The sequence below is a fragment of the Anabas testudineus genome, chromosome 11 (genome assembly GCF_900324465.2).
Source record: "Anabas testudineus chromosome 11, fAnaTes1.2, whole genome shotgun sequence".
NCBI lineage: Eukaryota > Metazoa > Chordata > Actinopteri > Anabantiformes > Anabantidae > Anabas > Anabas testudineus.
In genome coordinates this window covers 2,419,240-2,437,125 of record NC_046620.1, presented here as the reverse complement: position 1 = coordinate 2,437,125, position 17,886 = coordinate 2,419,240, and the positions used below count along the sequence as shown (strand labels likewise).

The 17,886-nt window shown below is 39.9% G+C and overlaps 4 gene segments (V, D, J or C); 1 reads left to right on the top strand and 3 right to left on the bottom strand.

Annotated features, from left to right (window-relative positions):
• Positions 1 to 833: 833 nt before the first annotated feature.
• Positions 834 to 1,364, bottom strand: LOC113154042. The segment is given in 2 exon segments: positions 834 to 1,202; positions 1,301 to 1,364. Coding segments are annotated over 2 exon segments (393 nt in total).
• A 6,615-nt stretch (positions 1,365 to 7,979) lies between these two features.
• Positions 7,980 to 8,686, bottom strand: LOC113154053. The segment is given in 2 exon segments: positions 7,980 to 8,281; positions 8,498 to 8,686. Coding segments are annotated over 2 exon segments (351 nt in total).
• Positions 8,687 to 11,944: 3,258 nt separating this feature from the next.
• LOC117152933 lies at positions 11,945 to 12,421 on the bottom strand. The segment is given in 2 exon segments: positions 11,945 to 12,258; positions 12,369 to 12,421. Coding segments are annotated over 2 exon segments (366 nt in total).
• A 2,003-nt stretch (positions 12,422 to 14,424) lies between these two features.
• LOC113153601 lies at positions 14,425 to 15,970 on the top strand. The segment is given in 3 exon segments: positions 14,425 to 14,433; positions 14,696 to 14,816; positions 15,467 to 15,970. Coding segments are annotated over 3 exon segments (465 nt in total).
• Positions 15,971 to 17,886: the final 1,916 nt, after the last annotated feature.

Below are 17,886 nucleotides of genomic sequence, written 5' to 3'. Positions count from 1 at the left end.
TGATTGATGTGGACTCAACCATCTGCAACTCACATGTAGAGTAAAACAAAGGAGCTGGTGGTGGACTTCAGGAAATCTGGGAGTCCTGTCATCCCTCTCTCTATACAGGGGGAGGAGGTGGAGGTCGTATCTGAGTACAAATACCTGGGAGTGTACAAACTGGAATGGTTTCCAAAGTCCTCTTAATCCTGGACAATTCCTCCAACCCACTGCACAGTGTGTTGGACAGAGGAGCAGGTTCAGCCAAAAACTGATCGACATCAAATGTTGTACAGAGAACAACAGGAGATCCTTTCTACCTGTGGCCATCAAACTGTACAACTCATCTGTCCTGTGTAAGCGGAGATAATACTGATAATTTCTTGATATTTATCTGTTGTCATTCTCTCATTCCACCCTGGACTAAAATCTTTGACCCATTTTGACCCATCCATCTCACATATTCTGTGTATATACTGAGTTTTCTGTATTTATCTGCTTTTGATTCTGTATTTTTGTTTGTGAAGATCTCTTTAATCTGTTTTTCCTTTTCTGTCTGTGTTGAGAACAACTGTAACAAGGCAAAATAATTTCTCTCTGGGATTAATAAAGTTTTTTGAAACCTGAATCTTGAAATGTGGGAGTTCATTATTTTTTGTTGCACTGTGCTTTTTGTCAGTGTAAAACTTAAAAAACATTTACTTCCACTTTAAAAATATATATTTTTTGTTTTGTGTTTCTTAAAGTTCAATTGTAAAGTGTGTGTGTGTGTGTGTGTGTGTGTGTGTCCTCAGTGAACTGTATCAGTAGCTTCCAGCTGCAGCAGTCAGTTCAGTTTCTGTTCAGTCTGACTGAGGGAGGTTTTTGTACGACCACTTTTCACTGTGTGAACACATGCTGACTGTTGATGTAATGTTCACTCTGACAGTAATAAACTGCTGCATCTTCAGTCTGGACTCCACTGATGGTCAGAGTGAAGTCAACTCCATTCCCTGCTCCACTTCCACTGAACCTGGAGGAGATTCCTGAATTTCTTTCTGATGTTAGGTAGATCAGAAGTTTAGGAGCTTCTCCAGTTTTCTGATGGTACCAGGACAGGAAGTATTGTGAACCAGAGTACTGAGCTACTTCTCTACTGGCCTTACAGTTAATAGTCACAGTTTGACCGATCGGCACTGATTTGGCTGCTGACTGAGTCAAGACAACATTTTGTCCAACAGACCCTGAGGAGAGAGAAGAAACACTGGACATGAGATGATGAAGCTGAAACTCAGCTACACTCCAAATGATTCTCAGCTCACAGAAAAATGATTTTCCTCACCCTGAGTGAAGCAGAGGAGAGTCCAGATGAGGACGGAGATCAGAGTCATGTTTTGGATGAGGAGGATTTCTGTGTCTTCTGTTGTCATGAAGGACAGCTGTCAGTCATCCAGGGTTCAAGTCTCAGGACTATAAACTCTCCCAGAGCACTGGAGCATGGTGCTGCTGATGCAAAGTGGCTCTATGGAAATGCTCTGACCCACTCCAACAGGGACTTGATGATGATGTTTTTTAATGAAGAATTCAGTTATTTAAGAATATTAAATAGAAATGTTTAGAAACATATTTTACAGGATTTAGTTTTTTTTTATTAGATCAATAAACAAATGCACGCACTAGTAAAGTAAAGTGAAATAATAAATTCCTAAATATTTAAGCTCTTGTCACTTTTTCACTTTTCATTTGAACTAAAACTAAATCACAAACACAAGTTTGTTTGTTTCAGAGTCACAGAGCAGCTAAACTGATGATTGACGTTGTTCTGATTTGCATGAAAAGGGAAGTGAAACAATGTGTGAGTGACTGGAGCAGCACCCTGAGGCTCCCTGCAGGCCGCTGGAGGAAGCTGGACTCTGTGACACCACCCAGGACCAGTGTTTCCAGTCAGCACCTGGTACACTGTGACTCTGTTACTGGTTTTCTTCTTCTCCTGTGCTCAGTCTCAACTGTTGTTGTTTTTAAAGTTGAAGACATTAAAGATCCAGTTTCCACGTGGTTTCATTTTTAGGACTGAGATGTCTTTGTAACTTTTCTCGGGGATAAATTGTCCATTTCATATTAAAGCTGTTTATTACACACTGAAGCTTGTTTCACAGTAAATAAAGGGTTTTCTCCAGGTTTCTGAAGGAACCAGCTGAAACAGTAACTTGTATCTGGACACACTTTCCATGTGATAGAGACAGACTGTCCTGAAGAAACTGATTCAGATCCAGGAGACTGAGTCAGGACTTTTTCCCCTGATGAGTCTGTAAAACATGAAACAGAGGTGAAGGGTTAATGAGACAGGACACAGGACAAGTTATTAGAGACATCAAGAGTGATGCAGATTTGACAAGTTTAAGTGTTTTTAAACATGAGATTTCACCAAGTAAAGCTGTGAAATTGTGAGTGGATGCTGAGGCTGAGGAAGGAAAATACCTGAATGATGTTTGTTTGTGACACGTGAAGAGTCAAAATTATGGGTGGTGAAAATTTCTAATACAAACAAGTGATCTAATTTCTCCCATCACCAACATATTTTAAAAACTAATTTATTAAATACATATTTTATTACACAGACTGGAACATCTCATTGGGATCAAAGGAACAGCACTAGAGTGGTTTAAATCGTATCTATCAGACAGATTTCAGTTTGTACATGTTGATGATGAGTCTTTCATGCACAGCAAAGTTAGCTATGGAGTTCCACCGGGATCTGTGCTTGGACCGATTCTTTTCACTTTATATACTGTATGTCACCCTTAGGCAATATTATTAGGAAACACTCTATAAATTCCCATTGTTATGCAGATGATACCCAGCTATACTTATCTATGAAACCAGGAGAAACTAATCAATTAGTCAAACTTCAAGCACGTTTAAAAGACATAAAGACCTGGATGTCCTCCAATTTCCTTCTCCTAAATCCGGACAAGACAGAGGTTATACTGTTTGGGCGTAAAAATCTCAGACACACTATGTCTAATCATGTTCTCACCCTTGATGACTTAGTATTGGCCTCAAGTAATACTGTAAGAAACCTCGGAGTTATCTTTGATCAGGATATCTCCTTCACTTCATACATAAAAGAAATCTCTAGAACTGCCTTTTTTCACCTAAGAAACATTAAAGTTAAAATCAGGAGCATCCTGTCCCAAAGTGATGCTGAAAAACTAGTCCATGCATTTGTTACTTCCAGACTGGACTATTGTAATTCATTATTAATAGTTTGTCCCAATAACTCATTAAACAGCCTCCAGTTAATCCAAAATGCTGCAGCCAGAGTTCTGACTGGAATTAGCAAGAGAGATCATATTTCTCCAACGTTAGCTTCTCTCCATTGGCTCCCTGTTAAATCCAGAATTGAATTTAAAATTCTTCTCCTAACTTATAAATCCCTTAATAATCAGGCTCCATCTTATCTTAAAGACCTCATAGTTCCAATTCTTCCAAGCAGAACTCTCCGTTCTCAGACTGCAGGTTTACTTGTGGTTCCTAGAGTTTCCAAATGTAGAATGGGAGGCAGAGCCTTTAGCTACCAAGCCCCTCTCCTGTGGAACCAGCTCCCAGTTCAGGTTCGGGAGGCAGACACCCTCTCCACATTTAAGATTAGACTTCAAACTTTCCTTTTTTATAAAGCTTATAGTTAGAGATGGATCAGGTGACTCTGAACCATCTCTTAGTTATGCTGATATAGCTTAATCTGCTGGGGGACCTCTACTGATACACTGAGCTCCTCTCCTCTCTCCTTTCTCCTGTATCAATGCAAATGCCACCATTTCATGTCATTAACTTTGTGTCTTCTCTCTCTTTTAGTTGTGTTTCCTCCTCTCTGTCTCCCTCTCTCTGTACTTTTCTGCAGGTATCCTCGGCCTGGAGCTGTACATCTCCAGAATCCAGTTCATCTGCCCAATGTTCTTGCTGCTTGTTGTTGTCTTTATTACCTGCTGTTCTTTTCTCTCTTCTCTTTCCACTCACCCCAACCGGTCGAGGCAGATGGCCGCCCACTATGACAATAAGTGCAAACATCTTATTCTATGATAAACTAATGATTTACCTGGAAAAAGCTGCAAATTTGTAAATCAGACTGTGCGAAGAGTTTTGAAAAAGTATTTTCAGTTTTGAATAATGTTTGTTAGCAAGTGAAACAAAGTGTAAATGTGGAAACTGCACTAAGAACTCAGCAGCACTGTACAAAAACGCTCAGAGCCAGATTTACTTTCTGAGGAGACTCAGGTCCTTCGATGATTCTATGAGTCTGTGGTTCCAGTGTCATCTTCTATTCTGTGGTCTGCTGGGGCAGCAACATGAAGGTGTCAGACACTAACAGACCAAACAAACTGAGAGGAGGATGCTATTCAAACTCCTGTCAATCCCGGACAATCCCTCCAAATAACTACACAGTGTGTTGAATTGAAAGGAGCAGGTTCAACCAAAGACTGATCGACATCAAGTGCTCCACTAATCTTGAAACGTTATTTGTTGTTTGCAAATTTTTTGTTGCACTGTGCTTTTTAACTTTGTGTCAGTGTAAAACTTAATATAACATTTTATACAAATTTTTTACAAATTTTAAAAATTGTTTTCTTTTTGTGTTTCTTAAAGTTTAATTTTGTGTGTGTGTGTGTGTGTGTGTGTGTGTGTGTGTGTGTGTGTGTGTGTGTGTGTGTGTGTGTGTGTGTGTTCAGTGAACTGTATCAGTAGCTTCCAGCTGCAGCAGTCAGTTCAGTTTCTGTTCAGTTTGACTGAGGGAGGTTTTTGTACGACCACTTTTCACTGTGTGAACACACCACCGCTGTGATAACTCTGACAGTAATAAACTGCTGCATCTTCAGTCTGGACTCCACTGATGGTCAGAGTGAAGTCAGAGTTTGATCCACTGCCTGAAAAACGACCTGGAATCCCTGATTGTCGAGTGGCAGCATAGTAAATGAGGAGTTTAGGAGATTCTCCATCTTTCTGTTGGTACCAGGCTAAAAGGTGGTATGGCCAGCTATAATAAACATCCTGACTGACTCTACATCTGATGCTGACGGTTCCTCCCAGATCAGTTCTCACTGCTCCAGGCTGAGTCACTGTGACCTGACCTCTGGACTCTGAGGATACAGAGACAACAACATAAAGCAGCAGCATCATGGTTTTGTGGGCTTCATTTCAGAGGGACACATGTTGATAGAGGAGAGGAGTTGGATTCTCTGGACTTTACCTGTGAAGCAGCAGCAGAGGAGAGTCCAGATGAGGACGGAGATCAGAGTCATGTTTTGGATGAGGAGGATTTCTGTGTCTTCTGTTGTCATGAAGGACAGCTGTCAGTCATCCAGGGTTCAAGTCTCAGGACTATAAACTCTCCCAGAGCACTGGAGCATGGTGCTGCTGATGCAAAGTGGCTCTATGGAAATGCTCTGACCCACTCCAACAGGGACTTGGATCAATACCATGATGATGATGATGTTTATCAATAATTAATCAGTTTATTATTGGATTTATTAAAAATGTGTTATGACTCATGTTTTGTAGATTTTTATAAGAAATTACTTCTTTATTTTCACATTAACATTGTTTTCACCACATTACATTGATTTTTATAGAATATAGTTTAAATAAATAGTTGATTGTTTGTATTTATTTCCTCTGATATAATCAACATTTGTATCATCTGTGTTTTTAACACTGAGACAGTTTTAGTTGAGTTTGTTTGTTTCAGAGTCAGAGAGCCGTGTCTCTCTACAGTCAGAGGTTTTTGTACGACGACTCAACCAGTTTGTTTTACTGTGGTGGACTTTTGGTGGAGGAACCAGACTGGATGTTGGAAGTAAGTTTCTGTACAAATACTAAAAACTATATTGTAAATTAATCTTTTAAATTCAGTCTTTGGATGTTTAGAGGAGACCAGTTTATCTTTACTGACCTGAAACACTTTCAGTATTTGTACTTTTGTTCTCTTCATGGAAACAAACTTTTTAAAAGTTTTACTAAACATTTATTTTCTTGTAAAACTGAAATTTAACAGTTTCTCTACAAAATAATCAAACTATAATATTATGTTGTTAATGTTTGTCAAACTAATGTTTAAATGTCCACCGCAGTAAGAAGTGTAAGATGATGTTTTAGATTAAACTGAACACAGATACAGAAACTCCTGATCTTTTGATTGTGTCAGATGTTGTTAGAAATCCTTTGAACAGTTTGATGGATCATGACTGAAATCCAGATGAAGAACTTTTGATGGTCGTCAGTTTATTCTCTCTATTTGTTCACGTTTCTACTTCATTCTTGAAGATTTTGGATCATGTTGATGATAAAGTTTTAGAACCTGTGTAGTTTTTCAGCTCGGACTGTGTGATGTTTGTCTCTGTGCTGATTTCCATGAGAGGTTTCTTACAGGAAGTGAAACAATGTGTGAGTCAGTGACTGGTGGAGCAGAAAAACCATCTGACAGAAACTCCTTAAAGGAGAAAATCAACTGTCACACAGTAAAGGTGTCCAAGTATCTGCTGTTTGATGGACAGCTGAGTGCTCTATGTCCTCTAAGCTGATTGGTGTCTCCTACTGTAGGTGATGCTCGTCCCACCCTGACGGTGCTGCCCCCCTCCAGTAAGGAGCTGGATCAGAAGAAGGATAAGGTCACCCTCACGTGTCTGGCCAACAAGGGCTTCCCCTCAGACTGGACTCTGTCCTGGAAGGTGGACGGCAGCAGCAGCAGCAGCTGGGAGCAGACCAAGAGTCCCGGGGTGCTGGGGAAGGACGGACGCTACAGCTGGAGCAGCACCCTGAGGATCCCTGCAGACCAGTGGACCAAGGTGAACTCTGTGACCTGTGAGGCCTCCCAGGGCTCCCAGAGTCCAGTCACAGAGTCTCTGAGGAGAGACCAGTGTTCCCAGTCCTGAGCTGACTCACTGGGACTCTGCTCCTGGTTTTCCTCTGATCCTGTTCTCACTCTTTGACTCTGAGTCTTTTTCATTTTCTCTTTTTCTCTCTGATTTATTTCACATCAGTTTTTATGTCATGTTGATAATTTCAGTGTTTCCAGACAATAAAAATCTGATCATCAAATAAATTCTGTTTCCAGTTGTAGTTTTTGTTTGATTCTGAAACTTTGTGTATGAGATTTACACAGTTTGATCAAACTTTTCTTGTGGTTATTGGGAACGTGTTTGATTCATTGTGACATTTCCAACACATCAGTCAGTTCAACTTGAAGTGGTTTTCTACATATTGGAACTAGTTCAGAGTCCACATGGACTGAAACCTCTGCTCCTTCACTCTGAAGTCTGCACATTAATCCTCTGTAGGTTGTTCATCACATGGAAATTATAACTGTGTTCGATCCAAAGTTCAGAAATATAAAGTCAGACATCATCTGCATAAATGTTCACGTGACTTCATTTCTACATGTTACTGAGTCTTTGTTCACTGTAAAAGAATATTTTCTGTAGTTTCTGAGATTTCCTGAATCTTGGAACAAACTTTCTCTGATTCAACAGAAACTCTGATCACAACATAAAGTCAAAGAACATTGTTCTACTTTTCCTGTTAAAGCTCCAAGATCGGAGCTGCTGTGTAAAAACCAGGCAGCCATGATGTGTCACATGTCAGAGAGAAGGTTGTGTTTGGACTGAAAAGACTGGACGGTGTTAGTTTGAGAGGATGGAAGAGGAACAGCTGGATGTTTGGGAAGACGACTGTCAGGAGGAAACATCTGTCAGTGATGTTGAAGAAATTAATACGATTCACAATAAATCTTTAATCTAAGACGCTGAGAGAACAGTGGAATAAATAAAGATCTACTATCAAACAATATTTAAATAATTTATATTTTAATATCTATAAAATATTCTGTGAAATGTTTTGTGTAAAAAAAGATTTAGATTATTTTATAGCCCTTAAGTTATTTTTCAACCGTCCAGTGTTTCAGTTTCGGAGCAGCTGTTAATTCAGATCAGTTCCTCTGCAGCTGAGGGAGGTTTTTTTTCGACGTTGTTTCACTGTGTGAACGAGCTTTGACTCTGCTGACAGTAATAAACTCCTGCATCTTCAGCCTGAACTCTACTGATGGTCAAAGTGAAGTCAGAACCAGATCCACTTCCACTGAAACGATCTGAAATTCCAGACTGACGAGTTGTAGCTTTATAAATCAGGAGTTTAGGAGCTTCTCCAGGTTTCTGAAGGTACCAGTGGAGCCAGCTACTAACACTTGAACTGGTTTTACATTTGATAGACACAGACTGACCTAGGACTATAGACTGTCCAGGAGTCTGAGTCAGGACGATGTCTCCTGATGAACCTGGAAACCATGAAACAGAGGAGAAGGGTTATTGAGACAAATCCAGTTTGGACAAAGATGATCAACATCCAAACAGAAGAGGATCATTAGTTTAACATGGACAAGAGACGGAAGAAGGTCAATGCTGCTGGTTCCACTGGTTCTCCATCATAGCAGAACATCATTGTGGTGAACCTGGTTCCATCCTGAAGCCCAGTTTTCACAAGAGAGTCTCACCCTGAACAAGGAGCCCCAGGGTGGCCAGCAGTAGAGTCAGAGACATCATCACTGTGCTGCCGCTGTGTCAGTGTCTCTGAAAGACCTGGACAGACACTGATCAACACTGGTCTCTTAACAGCTGGGAGCAGAGAGGCAGGACACATATGCAAACACACACAGTCAGTCAACTGGAGCTGTCAGCAACACATCAGCAGGTTTCTCATCACTGCTGAGAGACGGATTTCATCTCATTCCAAATGGACATGTAGGGGATTGAATGGTCAGAAGATCAGGAGAAAGGACTGAAAGCTCAGAAACAGCTGCTGGAAACATTTTAGTGGAGAAAATGTTTCATCAGCTGCTGTTTAAAAGTTCATGTTTCAAATTGACTGGATTTGAAGTATTTCTTGTGTTTTTATCTAATAACTGTGAAAGTATTATTGAATTTACCTGATAGTTCACTGTCTTAACTCAGATGAAAACTGTTTATGACACACGTCACATTTATCTCTGGATTTGTATTATTAGATTTGATTTATATAAAGTAAGTTCAGATATTTAGGATGAAGTTTTCTGGAAGTATTTTGTGTATTTTGTAGTATTTTCTGTGAAGGACATACTACATTTAACTTGGACCATTTTTAATCCTGTTTGTTTAAATGTTGATCTTTGTCTTCATATTTTATTTTGTCTGGATAAAGTAGAAATTCCTGTAAACCACTATGAGGCAGAGGTCAAAGGTCATATCTCACTGACTGTATCTTGTCTTTTCTTCCAAAATCTTTATTTATAAATGATTCTTATTTTTACTCTCAGTTTCTATGAGTTATAGAAAAAGTTATTCAACCAGTTGCTTTGATATTGTTGATAATTTAACAGGAAACCATAATGTTAAATATTGTAGTTTTTCTAACAGCATCACTGTAAAAATACTTATGGGGGAGAAACCGGTGTTTCAGATTAAAGAATTGTTGAAGAAAAAAGCTTCATGTTTCCATGTATATTAAAACACAGTGACATGTCTCATTTAGATTTGTTTTGATCTATGTTCTATTCTCATAGTTTTATTTATGTAGAAATTCATAATTCTAGAAAAGATGTATCTTCACAAATCCTGTGTGTGTGTGTGTTTGTGTGTGTGTGTCCTCAGTGAACTGTATCAGTAGCTTCCAGCTGCAGCAGTCAGTTCAGTTTCTGTTCAGTCTGACTGAGGGAGGTTTTTGTACGACCACTTTTCACTGTGTGAACACACTCTGACTGTTGATGTAATGAAAACTCTGACAGTAATAAACTGCTGCATCTTCAGTCTGGACTCCACTGATGGTCAGAGTGAAGTCAACTCCATTCCCTGCTCCACTTCCACTGAACCTGGTGGAGATTCCTGAATTTCTTTCTGATGTTAGGTAGATCAGAAGTTTAGGAGTTTCTCCAGTTTTCTGATGGTACCAGTACAGGTAGTATTGTGAACCAGAGTATTGAGCTACTTCTCTACTGGCCTTACAGTTAATAGTCACAGTTTGACCGATCTGCACTGATTTGGCTGCTGACTGAGTCAAGACAACATTTTGTCCAACAGACCCTGAGGAGAGAGAAGAAACACTGGACATGAGATGATGAAGCTGAAACTCAGCTACACTCCAAATGATTCTCAGCTCACAGAAAAATGATTTTCCTCACCCTGAGTGAAGCAGAGGAGAGTCCAGATGAGGACGGAGATCAGAGTCATGTTTTGGATGAGGAGGATTTCTGTGTCTTCTGTTGTCATGAAGGACAGCTGTCAGTCATCCAGGGTTCAAGTCTCGGGACTATAAACTCTCCCAGAGCACTGGAGCATGGTGCTGCTGATGCAAAGTGGCTCTATGGAAATGTTCTGACCCACTCCAACAGGGACTTGGATCAATACCATGATGATGATGATGTTTATCAATGAATGAAGGTTTCGTTGTTGTCTTTAAGTCACTGCCAGAGAATAAATAAAAAAAAAATTTGATGTGTTGTTTATTTATTACTAACATCAGTGGAACAAAACGTCCCTTCTTACTTTTTATCTTTAGTTCTGAAACTTGTCTGTTGTCATGGTTCAGCAGTGATGACTGACTGTTGCCATGGTTACTGAGCTCAGAGACAGAAGTGAAACACTGAAGACCAGTTTGATCCAAACTCCCAGTTTCACTAAGATGTTTCTGTGTCTCTGACTTTTTTACCTGTGGATTATTTTATAGCATCAACAACTGATTTATTCCATATTGAAGTCGTTTCAGGATTAAATCAGATCAGAGTAAGATTTTCTCATCACAGGTTAAGAACAGGCCTGGTTCATCATACATGTAGATGATCAATTCTCATAAGTCACCAATATGAGACTATGACTGTTTCAGTGCATGTGTTCTCACCAACCAGTTTACATGTTGTTCAGTTGGATTTGTTCATTTTCTAGCAAATCATATCTAAGTACAAATACCTGGGAGTGTACTTGGACAACAAACTAGACTGGACTAAGAACTCAGCAGCATTGTACAAAAGACTCAGAGCCTGATGTACTTTCTGAGGAAACTCAGGTGCTTCAACGACTGTAGCACCATGCTGCAGATGTTTTATTAGTCTGTGGTTCCAGTGTCATCTTCTATGCTGTGGTCTGCTGGGGCCACAGCATGAAGGTTTCAGAAACTAACAGAATGAACAAACTGATCAGGAGGTCTGGCTCTGTTCTAAGGGTGGAGCTGGACCCTCTACAAGTTGTAGTTGAGAGGAGGATGCTGTCCAAACTCCTCTCAATCCTGGACAATCCCTCCAACCCACTGCACAGTGTGTTGGACAGAGGAGCAGGTTCAGCGAGAGACTGATCAACATCAAGTGTTCTACAGAGAACAGCAGGAGATCCTTTCTACCTGTGGCCATCAAACTGTACAAATCATCTGTAAGGGGAGGGGGAACTGACCATTTCTTGAGATATATCTGATGTCATTCCACCCTGGACTAATTATTGACCCATTTTGATCCTTCTCACATATTCTGTGTATATACTGAGTTTTCTGTATTTATCTGCTTCTGATTCTGTATTTTTCTCAGTGAGGATCTTTTTAATTTGTGGAACCTTTTCTTTCTGTCTGAGATCAGAGCAACTGTAAAAAGTCAAAAAAGTCTCTGGGATTAATAAAGTTTTTTGAATCCTGAATATTGAAATGTGGGAGTTCTTTTTTTTTTTTTGTTGCACTGTACTTTTTGTCAGTGTAAAACTTTAAAAAAAAGTTCTTCCACTTTAAAAATATATATTTTTTGTTTTGTGTTTCTTTAAATTTAAATTTTAAGTGTGTGTGTGTGTGTGAGACTGTGTGTGTGTGTGTGTGTGAGACTGTGTGTGTGTGTGTGTGTGTCCTCAGTGAACTGTATCAGTAGCTTCCAGCTGCAGCAGTCAGTTCAGTTTCTGTTCAGTCTGACTGAGGGAGGTTTTTGTACGACCACTTTTCACTGTGTCAACACACCACCGCTGTGATAACTCTGACAGTAATAAACTGCTGCATCTTCAGTCTGGACTCCACTGATGGTCAGAGTGAAGTCAGAGTTTGATCCACTGCCTGAAAAACGATCTGGAATCCCTGATGCTCTGCTGCTAGTATAGTAAATGAGGAGTTTAGGAGATTCTCCATCTTTCTGTTGGTACCAGGCTAAATAGTTCCCACCATGCACATTCTGACTGGTTTTACATTTGATGCTGACGGTTCCTCCCAGATCAGTTCTCACTGCTCCAGGCTGAGTCACTGTGACCTGACCTCTGGACTCTGAGGATACAGAGACAACAACATAAAGCAGCAGCATCATGGTTTTGTGGGCTTCATTTCAGAGGGACACATGTTGATAGAGGAGAGGAGTTGGATTCTCTGGACTTTACCTGTGAAGCAGCAGCAGAGGAGAGTCCAGATGAGGACGGAGATCAGAGTCATGTTTTGGATGAGGAGGATTTCTGTGTCTTCTGTTGTCATGAAGGACAGCTGTCAGTCATCCAGGGTTCAAGTCTCAGGACTATAAACTCTCCCAGAGCACTGGAGCATGGTGCTGCTGATGCAAAGTGGCTCTATGGAAATGCTCTGACCCACTGCAACAGGAACTTGGATCAATACCATGATGATGATGATGATGATGATGATGTTTATAAATTAAAATGTATATTACTGTACAAATGTATATTGAGTCATATTATTCAGATATTTTAATTTAGGTTTATTTTATTTCTTTAGACTTAATTTTTACATTTGCATACAAACCCCGATTCAAGACATATTAAAAATATAATACATTTGCACCAAATACACTCCTAAAATTTTAAACAACACTTTCTATTCAGAGTTTAGCATCAAGTCAGTTCAACTCCTGAGATATAGATCTGTCTAGTTAAGTAGCAGAAAAGGTTGTTAATTAGTGTCAGCTGATGTGGTGTTAGTGAACTTAACAACAGGTGAACTAGAATAGCAACACTGAGACAACCCCCAAAACAGAAATGGCTTAAATTTACATTTCCGTTTACATTAGTCATTTATCAGACACTTTTATCCAAAGCAACTTACAACTGAGGAACAAGTCAAAAAAATCTAAGTCAAAGAAGTGTTTCTGTTACATGAGGTGCAGGTATAAGAGTGTAAAAGGAGATTTTGTTTTCAGCAGTTTTTGAAATGTTGAAAGAGAGGTCGCTGAGTGTGAAGAATTTTTGGCAGTTTTACAGATAGAAGCCAGTGACACTTTTTTCCTCTTCATTATATTTCTATTTCTCATTATGTTTGCATTTGGCTACGGTCAGTGTCACTACTGTTAGCATGAGGTGATAGTTGGACCCTCCAGAGGTTGAACAGACACAGAGAAGATTCCAGGAGAGCTGGACAGGGTTGTAGAAGGTTCTTAACCCATCGACAGGAACAGTATCTGCTTCTGTTGTGTTAAGAACATGACATCATCTCTACAAATCTGACCTCCAGCAGGCCACTGGTGTGAATATCTCCAACCAAACAATCAGAAACAGACCATAGAACCACTGAACACTAGAATTGGCAGGTCCGTCACTGGACCCCTTTACTTTACAGATGAGAGCAGGTTCAATCTGAACACATGTGACAGACATGAAAGATCTTGAGAAGCCGTGGAGAACAATATGCTGCCTGTTCCATGACCTGTTTGGTGGTGGGTCAGTGATGGTCTGGGGAGGCATGTCAATGGAGAGACGGCAGACTTCTACAGGCTAGACAACAGTACCCTGAGTGCCATTAGGTATCAGGATGAAATCCTTGGACCCACTGTCAGACCCTACACTGGTCCAGTGGGTGTTGGGTTCCTTCTGATGACAACAATTCTCGGCCTTATGTGGTGAGAGTATGCTGGCGGTTCCTGGAGGACAAAGGACTTGATCCCATTGACTGACCCCCACACTCACCTGACCTAAATCCAATAAAACACCTCTAGGACTTTATGTTTCTGTCCATTTGAATCCACCTCAGACTGTCCTGGAGCTCAGTGATGTCCTAAAGTTGTCAGGTGTGTATACAAGCATGTGGGGGCCAAACAAAGTACAGAGTACCATTTTGAGTTGCTGGAATGAAGTTTCAGTACAATGGACAAAACTGCTGAATCATTTTTATTTTTAATAAATAATGTGACATCTTATTTTTAAAATCACCCAGTTCATATCAGTATAGAAATCCAACAAGAATATTTTATAATTCATACTCACTAAGATTTTATGTGTTTTTAAAGTGTTTTTTTAATTTCTTCGAGCAGTGTGTTTATTTCTTAAATACTCTTAATTTTACAGTTTGTGTTTTTAACACTGAGACAGTTTTAGTTGAGTTTGTTTGTTTCAGAGTCAGAGAGCCGTGTCTCTCTACAGTCAGAGGTTTTTGTACGACGACTCACTGACTTTGTTTCACTGTGGCTCACGTTCGGTGGAGGAACCAGTCTGGATGTTGGAAGTAAGTCAAATATATAACATTTCTTTTTTGTTTCTTTGATTTTCTTTTGAGTTCCTTTACATTAAACTTACCAAAATAAAAACTGTGGAGTTTCTATGTTAAATTCAAAGTTTTGCTAAAAGTCTTTAAAAGAAAAGATTTGTTTTAGCTTGAGAAATCTGAAAATAGACTAATAGTTAGTACATCAAGTATCAGGACAGTGGATAAATGATTATTTCTAAATTTAAGAGTAAGACTGAATGTTGAAGGTTTGTAGGTTTAGTTCAGTTTGTCAGAGTCAGAGAGCCGTGTCTCTCTACAGTCAGAGGTTTTTGTACGACGACTCAACCAGTTTGTTTCACTGTGGTGGACTTTTGGTGGAGGAACCAGACTGGATGTTGGAAGTAAGTTTCTGCACTAATTCTAATTATGATCTTAAAGTAAGATCTTAAATTCAGATTCTGACATTTCCTGTAAATAAAATTTTATATTTTAGTTATTTATTTATTACTCCTGTTACTAATTTGTCTTCTTCCATCAAAGAGACAAACTTTGTTTCTCACCGTTAGTTCTTGTTTCCTGACACAGTGATGACTTAGAATTAATTGAAATTCAATTTCCTCAGTTAAAACTGAGCAGAGTGAAGATATTTATGTGGAAATGATCCTTTATTATATCAGACTGTTTAAACATTTTGTAACTTGCTGAAAAACATTTGATGATCATCAGTGAATTTTCTGTATTTCTTCATTTTCCTCTGAATATTTTAAAGACATGAACATTTAAGATGTTTGATTATTTTAACAGTTACTTTTTTTTTACCTCATGTTGTTTTAAGGTCAAACTGTGTGACTGTCTGATTTCCATGAGAGGTTTCTTACAGGAAGTGAAACAATGTGTGAGTCAGTGACTGGTGGAGCAGAAAAACCATCTGACAGAAACTCCTTCAAGGAGAAAATCAACTGTCACACAGTAAAGGTGTCCAAGTATCTGCTGTTTGATGGACAGCTGAGTGCTCTATGTCCTCTAAGCTGATTGGTGTCTCCTACTGTAGGTGATGCTCGTCCCACCCTGACGGTGCTGCCCCCCTCCAGTAAGGAGCTGGATCAGAAGAAGGATAAGGTCACGCTCACGTGTCTGGCCAACAAGGGCTTCCCCTCAGACTGGACTCTGTCCTGGAAGGTGGACGGCAGCAGCAGCAGCAGCAGCTTGGAGCAGACCAAGAGTCCCGGGGTGCTGGGGAAGGACGGACGCTACAGCTGGAGCAGCACCCTGAGGATCCCTGCAGACCAGTGGACCAAGGTGAACTCTGTGACCTGTGAGGCTTCCCAGGGCTCCCAGAGTCCAGTCACAGAGTCTCTGAGGAGAGACCAGTGTTCCCAGTCCTGAGCTGACTCACTGGGACTCCTGGTTTTACTCTGCTCTCTACAACAGCGTCTCTTCTGTTTCATTTTCTGACTGTCCATCACATGTTCTCTCTTTCTCTTGCTCGCTCCAGGTTTCTGGATTTATTGTTGATCATTTGAAATATTTGAATAAAGATTTCACCAAAGTCACAGTTTCTATGTTTATTATTTAAAACATCACATGTTTTTTATATAATTACAGATTTATGCATTGATTAAACTTTACAACATTTCACATGTTTGGACCAAAATAACTTGGATCAGAAGGATTTGATCTGTTCCTAGAAATTAAAAACAACATCAGAATAAATCTACAAAGTTGGAATCGATCATCTCAGGAGAATAAAAACAGCATGATATCATCAGCATAAAGTGACAACATGAGTTTGATGTAAGATTTGAACCCTACATGTCTTTAAATGAGAGAGAGCAGCAGTTCAGCAACAAACTAAATCAAAGCTGTGACAACAGGTGTCATCAACAAAGACCAGTTCATCAGTGAAATCACGTCCATATAATGTTTCAAAGAAAATCTGCTGCATGTGTCCAATGTTCTCTTTGTTTTCAGTGTCTTTAATCAACATGAGTCAGCCACATTAGATTTTCCAACATACAAAGAGTCAACTGGTCCCATAGACTGAAAAATGTGTAATTATTTACTTGAATCACCCTGTGATCCTTGATTTACCTGCAAGATCTGTTTCAGCAGTTTAACACCAACATTGGAGTCAGCAGTTCAAACCCCGGCTCCTCCGAGCACCACATATTGAACACTGAACACCAAGTTACTCCACTTTGAACAGCAGCTCTACCTTCATCAGTGTGAGTAGGTGAAGAAGAAGAAACACTGTGAAACTCTTTGGGTACAGATAAAGTGGAAAAGCTCTGTATTCAGTACATGTAGATACTTTACTATTTAGTATGAATTATATATAAGAGTAGTCTTACTTTTATTTTACTTTATTTGTATTTGCTGAATGAGCCACGTTCTGGTGAAATAAGTTTAAGAAGGAAAAGAGTTTTGATTCATCAGTGAAATGCAGAATATAACTAATTAAATTCAACATTTTAACTGAACTTCACAGGTTTAAAGAGCAATTTTGTGGTAAAGATCATGTTATGGGTTGATTTGAGGAAGTTAGTTGTGATGGTTTTGGTAACGGGACAGAGAATGAATTAAGTCTGTGAGTCCTCATATGCTAAGTGAGACATGACTCTGTGTGTGTGTGTGTGTGTGTGTGTGTGTGTGTGTGTGTGTGTGTGTGTGTGTGTGTGTGTGTGTGTGTGTGTCCTCAGTGAACTGTATCAGTAGCTTCCAGCTGCAGCAGTCAGTTCAGTTTCTGTTCAGTCTGACTGAGGGAGGTTTTTGTACGACCACTTTTCACTGTGTGAACACCCACTGACTGTTGATTTCATGATAACTCTGACAGTAATAAACTGCTGCATCTTCAGTCTGGACTCCACTGATGGTCAGAGTGAAGTCAGAGTTTGATCCACTGCCTGAAAAACGACCTGGAATCCCTGATTGTCGATTGTTAGCCCAGTAAATGAGGAGTTTAGGCGTTTCTCCATCTTTCTGTTGGTACCAGGCTAATAAGTAGTCAGAACCATCATAGTGTACTGCAGGACTGGTTTTACATCTGATGTTGACGGTTCCTCCCAGATCAGTTCTCACTGCTCCAGGCTGAGTCACTGTGACCTGACCTCTGGACTCTGAGGATACAGAGACAACAACATAAAGCAGCAGCATCATGGTTTTGTGGGCTTCATTTCAGAGGGACACATGTTGATAGAGGAGAGGAGTTGGATTCTCTGGACTTTACCTGTGAAGCAGCAGCAGAGGAGAGTCCAGATGAGGACGGAGATCAGAGTCATGTTTTGGATGAGGAGGATTTCTGTGTCTTCTGTTGTCATGAAGGACAGCTGTCAGTCATCCAGGGTTCAAGTCTCAGGACTATAAACTCTCCCAGAGCACTGGAGCATGGTGCTGCTGATGCAAAGTGGCTCTATGGAAATGTTCTGACCCACTCCAACAGGGACTTGGATCAATACCATGATGATGGTCATG